Source organism: Carassius carassius, chromosome 50 (genome assembly GCF_963082965.1).
Source record: "Carassius carassius chromosome 50, fCarCar2.1, whole genome shotgun sequence".
NCBI classification, from domain to species: domain Eukaryota; kingdom Metazoa; phylum Chordata; class Actinopteri; order Cypriniformes; family Cyprinidae; genus Carassius; species Carassius carassius.
Genome location: NC_081804.1, coordinates 13,585,141 through 13,597,606, shown reverse-complemented (window position 1 = coordinate 13,597,606; position 12,466 = coordinate 13,585,141). Strand labels below are relative to the sequence as shown.

At 35.2% G+C, this 12,466-nt stretch overlaps 1 protein-coding gene across 2 annotated transcripts in view; it reads right to left on the bottom strand.

The window, feature by feature from the left end:
- The window catches only part of LOC132133409 (phospholipid-transporting ATPase ID-like), a 38,384-nt gene that overhangs the window by 16,044 nt on the left and 9,874 nt on the right, over positions 1–12,466 (bottom strand). The window contains exons 1-15 of one of the 2 annotated variants that reach the window (XM_059546208.1): positions 9,117–9,355; positions 8,627–8,691; positions 7,714–7,827; positions 6,554–6,652; positions 6,359–6,420; positions 6,146–6,218; positions 4,848–4,918; positions 4,642–4,724; positions 2,840–2,998; positions 2,545–2,633; positions 2,218–2,414; positions 929–1,137; positions 802–845; positions 534–699; positions 239–427 (exon numbers count right to left, since the gene is read on the bottom strand). In XM_059546208.1, the coding sequence (XP_059402191.1) occupies positions 239–427; positions 534–699; positions 802–845; positions 929–1,137; positions 2,218–2,414; positions 2,545–2,633; positions 2,840–2,998; positions 4,642–4,724; positions 4,848–4,918; positions 6,146–6,218; positions 6,359–6,420; positions 6,554–6,652; positions 7,714–7,827; positions 8,627–8,691; positions 9,117–9,192 (1,696 nt within the window). In that variant the 5' untranslated portion in view covers positions 9,193–9,355. Of the gene's footprint in view, positions 1–238; positions 428–533; positions 700–801; positions 846–928; positions 1,138–2,217; positions 2,415–2,544; positions 2,634–2,839; positions 2,999–4,641; positions 4,725–4,847; positions 4,919–6,145; positions 6,219–6,358; positions 6,421–6,553; positions 6,653–7,713; positions 7,828–8,626; positions 8,692–9,116; positions 9,356–12,466 lie in introns of those variants that run through there. The other variant, XM_059546207.1, reaches the window with a different exon arrangement.

Below are 12,466 nucleotides of genomic sequence, written 5' to 3'. Positions count from 1 at the left end.
AGAGTATACAATAAAACAGTTTCACCAGACAGGGTAGCTATTGATTCCTTTATGTGAAAGGATGAATTATGCATACAGACCCATAAAAAGAGATACGCCAGGGATGATTCATAGCTTTTGTGAAATATTAAAGGTATGAAAAAAATACTAGACTGTGACCGTGTTTAAAATAAAAAGACATGCTTAAAATATCCCATAATACAACTAATAACAGATGAAAAATACAATAGGAACCTACCAATAACGCTCATTCTCTTCCGTACATTGTTGAAGTCTAAGATGGCCAGCAGCTGATAGGTGACCGCTTGACCCATCTCATATAAAGTGATGGTTTCTGGTGTTCTGGACCGAAAAACGAAGCCAAAGTTCCGTGCAGCAGTAACCAGGGCTCCTTCATCCGGAGATTGAGCCTGATACACCAGTTCCCCTTGAACAATTCATTTCACAGGCATTTCAGACAAATTCTTCTGCTGCATGTAAAACAAAAGCGCTACTGGGATCTAAAGATTTAAGGTGTTTACAGTCCAGTTTACCCTCATTTCTCTCTTCTGGCATGATGGTGTGGCAGAGCGCTAACAGACGGAAGAATTCCTGCACCAGAGGCTCTTCTAGTTTGATGGCTTCAACCAAGCTGCTGTCATGAAAACGGAATTTCCGGTCCATCAGAGGGTTGAAGGAGAAATCTACACATGGTGTTTTCTGCAAGAGTCAGAGACAAGTGTCAATTTTTTTTCATGCTTTTTCAATTGTGATAATAATGATTTATTATTAATTTACATAATTTACAATTGGTTTCATTACCTCTGTAATATCCACTTTATGCCCAAACTCATCATAAACATCACCTAGACAAACAAAAGCACAGCCTTCAATGAATATAGCCACTAGTCTATAAGTGTGGATGTATATCAGGAAGTGTTGAACGTACCGTAGGTCTTCCCATTGATGGAGCACTTATTAAACACCATGATGTTCTGGGTGAGGGTGCCTGTTTTATCTGAGAAGATGAACTCCACCTGGCCCAGCTCCTCGTTGAGGGTGGTAGTCCGCGCCTCTGCAGGAGTGTCCTTAGGGCTGTAGTACATTCGTCTGTCCCAGTTTATAAAGTAACTATGTCCCAGCCGCAAAACTTCTACGCTGTAATATAATAAGTTTCATGTTATTGACAAAGACTTATAGACTATATTTGGTGTTTTATGAAAACCCTGAACTGCAAAGTGGAAAAAAAGATCACGAACTGAAAAATTATTGATGTTATTTCTTTTTCATTCATGTGTATAATACAAAGGTGTTGTGTAAATTTGTTGTCACTCCCTTCTATACATGTTCTCTGTCATTTTGTTATTCATATATTTTCCAGTCAACACATGAAAAAAAAAAAATAGTTTGCAAGCTAACAATTATAACATTTTACCTTGCAGTTCAGGGCTCATAACCTATGGAAGCACATTAGAAAAACATAAGAATAAGAATGAGGAAAAAAATCATGCTTTGGTAAATTATATAATTGAGAATAATGAAATAATGAGATACTACGACACAATTATGAGATAAAGATCAAAATGATCACATATTAACTGAACTAAATTATTACATAAAAATAAAAAAATATGATAAAGAGTCATAATTATGACATAAAAGTCAAATATGAGGTCGAAATTGTGACAATTTTTTTTTTATCATGAGATACAAGTCATAATTATGGCATAAATAGTCACAATTATTGCTTTTTATCTAATAAATAAGACTTTGGTTAGTCATGGTTATTACATAAAAAAATGTATGTCATAATTATGAGTTTTTATCTACTGTAATAATTACAAATTTCATAATAGACTTTTGTCACAATATCATCATTTTGATGCACAAAGTCATAATTATCAGATGAAAAGTTGAAATGATGAGAGGTTAAATCATAATTATAAGATAAAAAGCAGAACTTATGACATAAAGAGCCATAATTGTGACATCAAAAAGTCATGTTTTTTACTTTTTAAGTTATTAACCATTATGATTTACCACAGCTTGTTTTTTTCTTATGTGGTGGAAATGGGTTTCCATAAATAGCACATATTCAATCTCTGATTTAAGGGAATTTTTTCATCAACATTTTTTTAAGCAAATTATATTGGGTTGCCACTTGATGGTCAGAATGTGAAATCTACAGTAGGTCCTGAATCAAACTAGCTTGCCACCACACTGTGTAATCTGACCTACCTAACATATAGTGAGATGGGTACGACAGTGTTAAGGATGATAATGTAGGACCAGAAGGTCAGGAAGCCAGAGAAGAATGCATTAATGGTGAGTTCCTTCCACTGAAGATACTCCCAAAAGTGGCTGCCTACTTTCTGCTCCCAAATAGTGTTTCCAATAGCTAATATGATCCCCATACAAATGAGAAATCCAAAGATCTGGAAAAAAACAAGAAATATTTCAAACCCTTTACAATAACAACATGAACTGCCCTTTTGAAAAGCTAGCGGCATGAGTAAGTGAGATGCAACATGTCGATCATTCCCAGCATGCCGCTCACACACTCACCCACAGAACTAAGGTGTTCATCAGTTTATCAATGCTGGTCCGTTTGAACTTCGTCCTCCCACAGTTTTGCATCAGCTTGGTTTGAAGTCCTAACGGAGAAACAGAAAACCCAGAAGACTCACAGAAGGAAGCTCATCTCAGGACAGATAATGCTGAGCATGGTTAATAACGTTAATTATAGACGAGGCATTCAACATGTCTCTGAGGAGCATCTACTCAAGACAGCTCCGTGCAATCGTCCGTGAAAATGCCATTCTGCGAGGACAATTAACGGAGGAAAATTGAAGAGATGTACCTGCGAAGATAACCAAGCCGAAACACCACTCTGTGTTACGGAGAACGCAGCCTCTCAGGAGCATCTTCTCGTTGTCCAGTGGGTACTTGTTATCTTTCCAGTACAGAGTCCCTGTGAACTTGTCCAGTTTGTTGTTGGGCGGCTCGCAGATGACTTCCCCTTGAGACATGTTCATAGACAACACGTAACTGGAAGATGAAGCTGACGCAAATAGTGTTCAGTTATTTTGGGTTCATCGATAGCTTCGGGTTTTCATTGTTACATGCATTTACGCTGACATTTACACCTGTTGGTACGCCAGCTGAAAAAACTGACGATGCGTTTAAACGCAAACCAGCTAGCCGATAACAACTCGCTGAAGATTATCTGTGCGCGAAAGGTCATCATTTCAACAAAAAGAACCACTTAGTGTAGCAACTACTCTGTTTTAGATACATTAAAAAAATGCGTTTTATAAATACGTCAAAGCATTAAAAGCCCAACAGCATTATATGTTACATTTTTATGCAGTGTTCTCCAAGATGTTGACATACAGTCGCGCTAAGGTGTTGCTAGGATGTTGTTATTATTATTAACAAAAAAATGTTTACTCATAATTTTCGTTAATTAAAGCTGAAATAAAATAAAATATAAATATTACATGAAAAACATTTTAAAAACTAGGCCTGCACGGTGATAAAATGCAGTTGTTAAGGTGTTGCAGGGGGTTGCTATGGTGTTACTAGGATGTTTAGACGCTGTTGTTATTGTTTACTAAACAAAAGTAAAAAAAAAAATTAAAATAAAATAAATGAAATGAAATAAATCTGAAGTAAAATAAAATTAAAAAATATAAAAATGTGAAATGTTGCATTGGCAACTAATTAAAATAGAAAAAAAGAAAGGAAAATGCTAAAATTACTAAAACTAAGCCTTAAATAAAAAAATAGATTTAAAAATGTGCAAATGTACAAAAAAATTACAATGTAAAAAAAATACACATTTTAAACATTACCTTAGCAACTAACTAAAATAAAATAAGTGTAAATAATTTTGAGAAATACATTTGAATAAATAAATGTAATTTAAAGTTAAAGTACTAAAATTACTGAAACTAAAACTCAAATAAAAATAAGTTTAAACTAAACAGAAACATTTTTACAAAAACAAAAATATATAATAAAAATAATAATGACAGCTACATTGCAAATTTTACCCCCAGTTCTTAAAAATAAATAAATAGAATAAAAAACAAAAATATAATATAAAAAGCTTATTTAAAACATTATTAAATACTATAACATTATATTATTAAAATAACACTAGTTCCAAGTGGTTAATTTAGTTAAAAATAAAAAAACAAGTCCACCAAAAGTCTCTATATATTCTGCTATTAAGATATTTTACAGTGATTTTATTGTTCTCCATGCTAAAATTGTAAGTCCTCTCCCTAAAGTAATAACAACCATTAATAAGCCACATAATTTGAACTATCATTCATGTTTATAGCACTAGCAATGTAGGATGAGTGTGTTCAAACCCTAAGCAGAAGCACTAGCAAAATCAACCAACAAAAACTTTATTTGTCCAATTTGAAGAATGCAGCTGCTATACTCTACATTAATTTTAACATCTCTCATTACAAATGCTCCTTGACAGCTTCGAAAGATATGCTCAAGCATACCAGAGGGTCCACGAGACAGAGCAACAGAGATCAATCTGATCAATGTGACGGATGCAGTGAGTGTTTAGGTTTACTCATGTTGACTCAAGTTCATTTCTGTTGATGATGCACTAATCGTGTGTTTGAATAAAAGCTTTACCATTGAAGTCTGCAAGCTTCGCAACATCGTCCCCGAGGTCTGAGGTCACAGTCAAGGCTTGGCGCACCTTCAGGTTGGTCTCTCTGTTGGAAAGAAGCTCATGTTCACGTCAGGCTCTCGCTGCCATACAGTCACAAAATCAAATCTGAGATGTGTGTGCTGGATGTTGAAATGAGTGAGGCAGGAGATATTAGTAAACTTCTCACCCATCAAGCTCTGCAGTCTCGATATAGCACAGTCCATAGGGCTCACTGCTAGAGAGGAGGAGAAGGTCAGCCTGGAGACAGCAGAGACAGGAGACCCTCAAAGTCATGTAAAACTAGATGAATCTACAACAGATAATTCTTCACCATACAGTGCTTTCAACTGCTGAAGTCACAGATAATGCGAGTCATACTGGGATCATCTAAATGCATCAGTTATGGTATGGTTGTTATATTTAGGGACTAAATTTTGAACACTTTTTTTTTATTCAGCTCCAGGCTGGTTGTTGATGGCAGCCAAAGAACCATATATGATAAGAGGTTTGGTGAATTTGGTGAAACTTGTTGCAGTGGTTTGGGAAGGTCTGAACATTACTGATAGCAATTTTAAGATTTACCTTTCCAAGACTAAACATTTTTATAATTACATTTCTGCTTATAACAGTTAATCTTTCAACCAGGGGCCCACTGGGGAGCGTCAAATGTACTTCAAATGTAAAAAAAGAAGAAAAAAAAGGAAGGAAAGAATGAAAGATTTTTTTTAAGAATAAACAAAACCACAAAAAAAAAATCTAAAATTGTATTCATACAAATTCTTTTGTGCCTTTCCAGATTTTTATTTTATTTTTTTGGGTGGGGTGGGTTATATTACATATTTATGGATGGACTTTTATTTTTTTAATTTTTTTTTGTGTTTTATTATCAAATTATGAAGACAAAAATAGTAATAGTATACTTTATCAGTTATAGGCCATAGCATGAAAATAATTATTGGCTTACTGTATCAACCAGAATTTTATTTTAAACTGGTACATTCCTAATTTGTTGTTCGAGGTAAGTAAGTACATACACAAATACATACATACTGTACATATATTAATGAATTAATACAAAATTTATAAACATAAGTAAATTAATTCATTAAAAAATATATAATAAAAATGATTTTTAGACCAGCTTTTATCATTATAATTAATCCCAAAATAAATAACTAATGGAACCGAAACTAATGAGTTTGACCTTAAAGACATCCATCAAGAAATTCTAGAATCTAGAACCTGACAATGTTTTCACCTATTGAAATGAATCAGTATCAGAGCAGTTTTTGACAAATAGATTGTACATTAGGGTTAAATCAGCTCACAACCTTTGGACTGATATTTATGATATTGTTTGATTCTTTGGATTGTGGTTAGTACAACGTGCATGATGTGACTGCCATTTCTTCAATATTTATTAGTTAAGCTATATTAAAGTTGGCCTGTTTGGTTGTAGTATATTAGGAAAAGATTCAAACTTACAGCAACAAACTGATTGTTCTCAAGTTTGATGATATCACCCACTCGTACATTCATCCATTTCTCATTCTGCAATCTGAAACAGAATATGTTTGTCCCGTCACAAATCCTTTTTCATTTCCCAAACATCTCTTAAAGCATCTGTAGTTCAATAACTGTATCTCATCAGCAAGAGATACAGAAGAAAATGCTGATACGTGGCATAAATGCACTTACTTTCCTTTGATGAGTACCTGAGACTGCCGGGTGTTGACTTGTTGATCACTTTTATGGCGGAACTGAAATCCAAAACAGATCAATCACAGCAAACATCAGTTCAGCTTACTTCCAGCAGCCCACAGACAGTGGCCTGTTTTTGTAAATTCAGTATTCAGAGACAGAAAGATCAACAGGACGAGAATAGATCCTCACATAGTCATCGGTAGCATCTTTGACAGCTGTGATAGCCAACACCAACACCAAAGGCACAATGGTGGTGAACCACGAAAGAGAGGAGATTTCTGGGATTAACTAGAACACACAACAGAGTATTAGTGTAGTGCAACATTAAAGTGCCAGTTCATCCCTCAAAAAATGTCAATTCTGTCATCATCAGGGCCTTTTGCACCGCTTTAGTTCCAGAACTAAATGTACAGTACTAAAGTACTGGGATGAAGTTGCGCAAAGTATTTCCCAGTACGATTTAAAGGGTTGTATTCACACCGACAGAGTGTACTAGGAAGTGACGTAAGCCGGTTGACAGCGAAGTCATTTCAACGCGGCGTTCAACAACGGAAACAGAAAGAAGAACAATGTTAACAACAGGAGGATGGAGGACGCTGTGATCAGAGCTGTGTTTTTGTTGTGTCTCGCGGGTTTCACAATAATGGACATGGAATGTCGATCTATACGTAAAGCGACTGAAAGAACGGAAAGGTGGATTAAGAATCTGAAAAACTGGCAGTACTACATTTGCTACAAATGCCTGAACTTCAGCGTCCGTCCAACTGTCGCTGTTCATCACACTTGCGAAATAAGTTGACTCAATGTTTACAGTATGTTACACAGTGTGTGAAGGAGTTTTCGAATGTGTCTGGCCAATCAGTATCTACTTACGTCATGGTTAGTACCAGTTGTGCTGGTTAAACCCTAAAATCCGGTACTAAAATTACACCCAGTTCTGCCGGTGCGAAAACGTCAAAAATTGGGTAGTTCCACAATTAGTTCTGGTACTATGAAAAGGTTCCCGTGGTGTGAAAGGCCCTATTTATTCACTTTCATGTCATTCCAAAGCTATATGACTTTCTTGCCTCTGTGAAACACAAATGAAGGATAGTTTTGTTCATATAATAAAAGTCAATGGGGTCAAACCAACTGACTTTCATTTTATGGCCAAACTATTCCACAGAACAAAGACGTTCATACAGGTTTGGATTTACATTTTCAGTTTTAGACTTCATAGATCCTGACTGATCTTTTAATTAAGAACCAAATCCATGAAATTCAGGATCAAATTTATAAATGAGGCTCCAGATTCATCTTCAGTACATTGACCTTGTAATTTCACAAGTGACCTTCAAAGGCTGGCAAACCTGCAGTATCAGCAGCACTAGGAAGTAGGCGTTCGCAAAACGTTGGAACTGCTCGAACAAGTTAATAGGCAGGAGGGTGAAAACGTTGTATTTTGCTGTCTTGATGCGATTGTCCTGGGGAAAAATTATACAGATAAAAAATATTTCTGACTTATTATTACAGAACAAATATAATATGTTGTTTTTAGAACAACAGAAGTTGACCACAGTGCTTTATACAGTACTAGTCAAAAATGTTTTCTTTTTGAAAGAAATCTCTTATTCTACAATAAAAACAGGAATAATGTTAAATATTATTACAATTTAAAATAAGTGTTTTCTATTTCAGTATATTTCAAATGTCATTTATTCCTGTGAATTAACTTTTCAGCATCATTACTACAGTCTTCAGTGTCACACAATCTTTCAGTAATCATAATACTATGACAATTTACTACTCAAGAAATATATATTATTATTATTATCAATTTTGAAAACAGTTGTGCTGCCTAATATTATTGTGGAAACCATAATAATTTTTTTTCTTTGATGAATAGGAAGTTCAAAAGAACAGCATTTAATTGAAAAATAATTTTTTTGTTACATTATAAGTCTTTTAAGTCACTTTTGACCAATTTTGTTAATTTCTTTTAATAAAAAATCTTTCTGACCCCAAACGTGAAATTTAAAATTCAAATGTCCTTGTTCACAAAACAAGAACAGAACAAATCCATCTGCACATTAATGTAAATCCATCCACATACGATGATTCATTGATAAATACATTCTGCTTATACAGTATTTCACAAACAAGACCAATGATTATTTAAAATAAAAAAATTAAAAACGGGCCATCGCAAGATGAAATCATTAAGATTTGTTCTAATAGTAAAACATGAGCAGTCATAACACACTTGACATTTATAAGACTTACAGCATAACTGAACCTCTCATTGTAGTCGCGATCATTGGCTCGAACATGTCGTTCCTCCTCTAGAGCTGAAGAGAAGTTTAGTTTAGTAAACTATTAGTTAGATCTGAGCTTCCAACAAGTACATTTCCAGAAAGTTGTGAGCTTTCTTAACAACATGCACTAACACCCAAAACCAAAACCCTGGATCTCATTTCCAGTCCACTAAACTGATACTTCTCATAATCTCCTCTTACTCCATTTCTAAGGAACCATAAATGGGCTCAATATTTTCCAAAGCCACTAACAGCGCCGTCCCAAGAGCGATGTCTATGAGATCATCAGTGAATATCACTCAGCAAACGAGGGAAGTAAAAATAGAAAGAGTGTAAGTGAGAAGATATCATTGATTGATCAAACATCTTCTGGAAGAAGTTTCCATACAGTAGATGTAATCCAGCTCTTCCAGTATACATCCCCGTTTATCATCTCCCACAAGTCCTTGCAGCTCTACCTTGTCCGGGTGACTTTGAGCGTGGGTTCCAACCTCCTCTCCACGGTGCTAACATCCATAACCATCGCAGTGCCATTGCCTGTTTGCAAAGTCATTCTTCGAGTGGCACAAACAAACGTTCAGGCATTAGATTCAACTCGAACTTCGGAGTCATTAACAAGACAGTCAAAACATGAAACAATGCGCAGTCTGAGGTTTCTGCTTTCTGTTGGGCAGCTAGTTTCGTGGTATGTAGCAGACGTTACCTACACTTGCCTGTGAGTGCGAGAGATTGAGACATGCTTTCCTCAGAATTTCATCGCCTGCAGGGCTTATGCTTATTAGTGTAAAGCTACTCCTAAACATTTACTAGTTCTTCACTGAGGAGTCAGTGAAGCGTCTGGCATTATAAACACAGGTCTTGTATTTGGAAAAGCCTAGAGGAATTTTTTATTGCTTTGAAGTTGCTCTTTCATTTTTTGATAATTAAAAAAGGTTTTACACATAAAGGGATAAACAGGACAACTAACACTTTAATCAGGTTAGACACCTGTTAAATTTAACACTGATGAAAATGGGGCTGTGAGGGATAGACTTGTAGTCTTTACAAAAGGTCATAGATCATGTCATTTTCACAACTCACAACTTTCAAAACTGTTTTATGGTGTTTCCTAACAGTTTTTTCAGAAAGACGTTTGTCAGCTGAACAATCAGTGTAAAATCCACTTAACACACTGTTTATTCAGTCCCTCACAGCCTCGTTTTCATGTCAAAAATTAATCATGGCACTACCCTGAGGTCTCTTGCTCCATGTTTCGTCAGCTCTCTCAAATGTAAAGAAGTTAAAAGAAGTCCTGCCCACAGCTTGCCATTTAAATATATCACCCGTGGGAAAATCGAAACCACTTCAAGTTGACACATTTCTTCAGTCAACATCACATCACACCAGTCCTATGTATAGCACACGGTAGCTGAGAAAATTTGAGGTATTGGGCAGATGAAGAATGTTTGACTACATAAGAATTCTTTCGAATGTGGTATCTTACCTGACTGGAGCACAGTTTAATGCATTGTTCTGAAACTCTAGAGGAGAAACATACAGTATGAGATTCCTAGGTTCTTTTTGAGAAACATCAGGAGACTAAAGCCATAGTCTCCATTTGCTCTCCATTTAATTTTATTGCTGTCTAGGAAGCACGTCTAGGAATAAGGTAGTATCTTTTATGTGTGACTCAATAGCTGAACGCTCTGAACTCAGATGATGGGCAACATGGGTAATGTTCTTTGTGCTACTGTAACATCATGGTGATGTAAAACATTAATCATTACAGCATAATCAATCTGAATTGATCGAAATTTGGGGAACTGGGCTTACGTCCAGTTTATATCAAGGCTTGGACAAGCTTGCTGGACTTGTGTTGCACCACAGTAACATCATTCACTCCAGACTTCTCTCAAGTAATGCAAAACGTCACATTCATAGCCAGATGTGCTGAACAGGAACTGTAATTACACAAGACTTACCAACGGTCTCTAGTCTCTAGATGACAGCCCACACTGTTGAAGCTTCTGACACCAATAACGATCAAACTGACAATTCCCCGTTGGACAATAAGATGGTAAATAATCCCATTTAAGTGACAGTTCACCCAGAAATGAAAATTCTGTCATCATTTACTCACCCTCATGTTGTTCCAAAGCTGTATGAGTTGCTTTCTTATGTTGAACATAAAAGAAGATATTTTGAAGATTGCTGGTTATCAAACAGTTGCTGGTTGCCATTGACTTCCATAGTATTTTATTTTCCTTCTATGGAAGTCAATGGCATATCCCTTTAAGGACCCCAAGCCACATCTACAGAGCTCAATACTAAGAATCTGGCCATTAAGCAATCACCTAGCAACCACCAAGAACACCCTAGAAACAACACACTATAAACCACTCAAAACACCTTAAAAACAACTAGCAACTGGTTGCATAAACTGCTTAGACTAGTCTTAAAAAGTTAATCTATTTTGGTCATAACTCTGTCAATTTCGATTTCACGTTTGTTTATTCCGTGTCAAGCCAAGCATAGTATTTGTTTAGTTTGTATTTAGTTTATGTTTATTATAAATAAAACTGCACATGGGTTCTCATTATTACAGAAGGGTTTTTGTTTGTTTCAGTTTAAAATTAACCATTGGTCTTCCATAGTAACATACAATTAGGTTATGATAACCACAGTTAAAACCACACATATAGCACCTCAATACCATGATATAAAAATGTTATTATAAGGTTTCTAGGTATTTGTATGAAAAACAGAAACAAAATACTTTTAGTGCGCAAATGCTATAACTTAATCCCAAAATATACTGTAATTATATTCCATTACTCTTTTGATACATTTAATACGTCTACATTAAAAACATAATACAATTTGATATGAATATCCCACATTTCTACCACAATACCATGGTGCATTCAAGTAAAGTCAAGTCTGCTTTATTGTCAATTCTTCCACAAGTACAGTACATACATAAAGAGAATCGGAAGTGCGTTACTCTCAGACCCCCGGTGCATTCAGATAAAACTCAGTGTTGCTACAGTAAATCCATGGTTGATGATGGCGATTTGTGGATTGTAAAGTCTTCTGACTGTATCATTGCGCACAGTGTTAAAACACCATGAAAACAACTATCAACCAGAACACCCTATAACTGCTTAGCAACAGGGGAAAATCTGGTTTAGTTTTGTTTTACTTAGAATCCTATTACAGGTTTAAACAGGAAAACCACAGAATCTTTTTTTTGGTTGAGCAAGGTGACTCAGCAGACAAGGAGAGTAACTTCCTTACTCAAAATAGGCCTCATGATAACAACTTTTTGTTGTGTGATATATTGCCCCAGAATATTTGCAACAAGCAATATAATTGTCATTTTTAAAGACCATTTTATGCCACTGAATATATAATAATAAAGTAACAGCTTAAGTTTAAGTTTAGTGTTCTTGTGGCTCAGTGGTAGAGAATTGCATTAGCAGCGCTAAAGGTTGTGGGTTTGATTCCCAGGGAACTTGTTAGGTAAAAAATGTTAGTTTGAATGCACTGTAAGTCGCTTTGGATAAAAGCATCTGCTAAATGCATACATTTATTCAATTTAAATTTAATGCAAGAAGGCCTACACGCTTCCAAATGACAAAATCTTTAAATTTGTAAGAATATTTAGATCATATAAATTAAGTATTCAAATATTAGATACTGTAATAAAACTTGAATGAATCGTATATAAACATTTTCTAACAAAAAGTGCAAAGTAACAAGTAGAAAAAAGAAAGAAAAAACACTTGTATGGAGATTTTTCCATCTAGAGATTTTTCCCTGAGCTTCT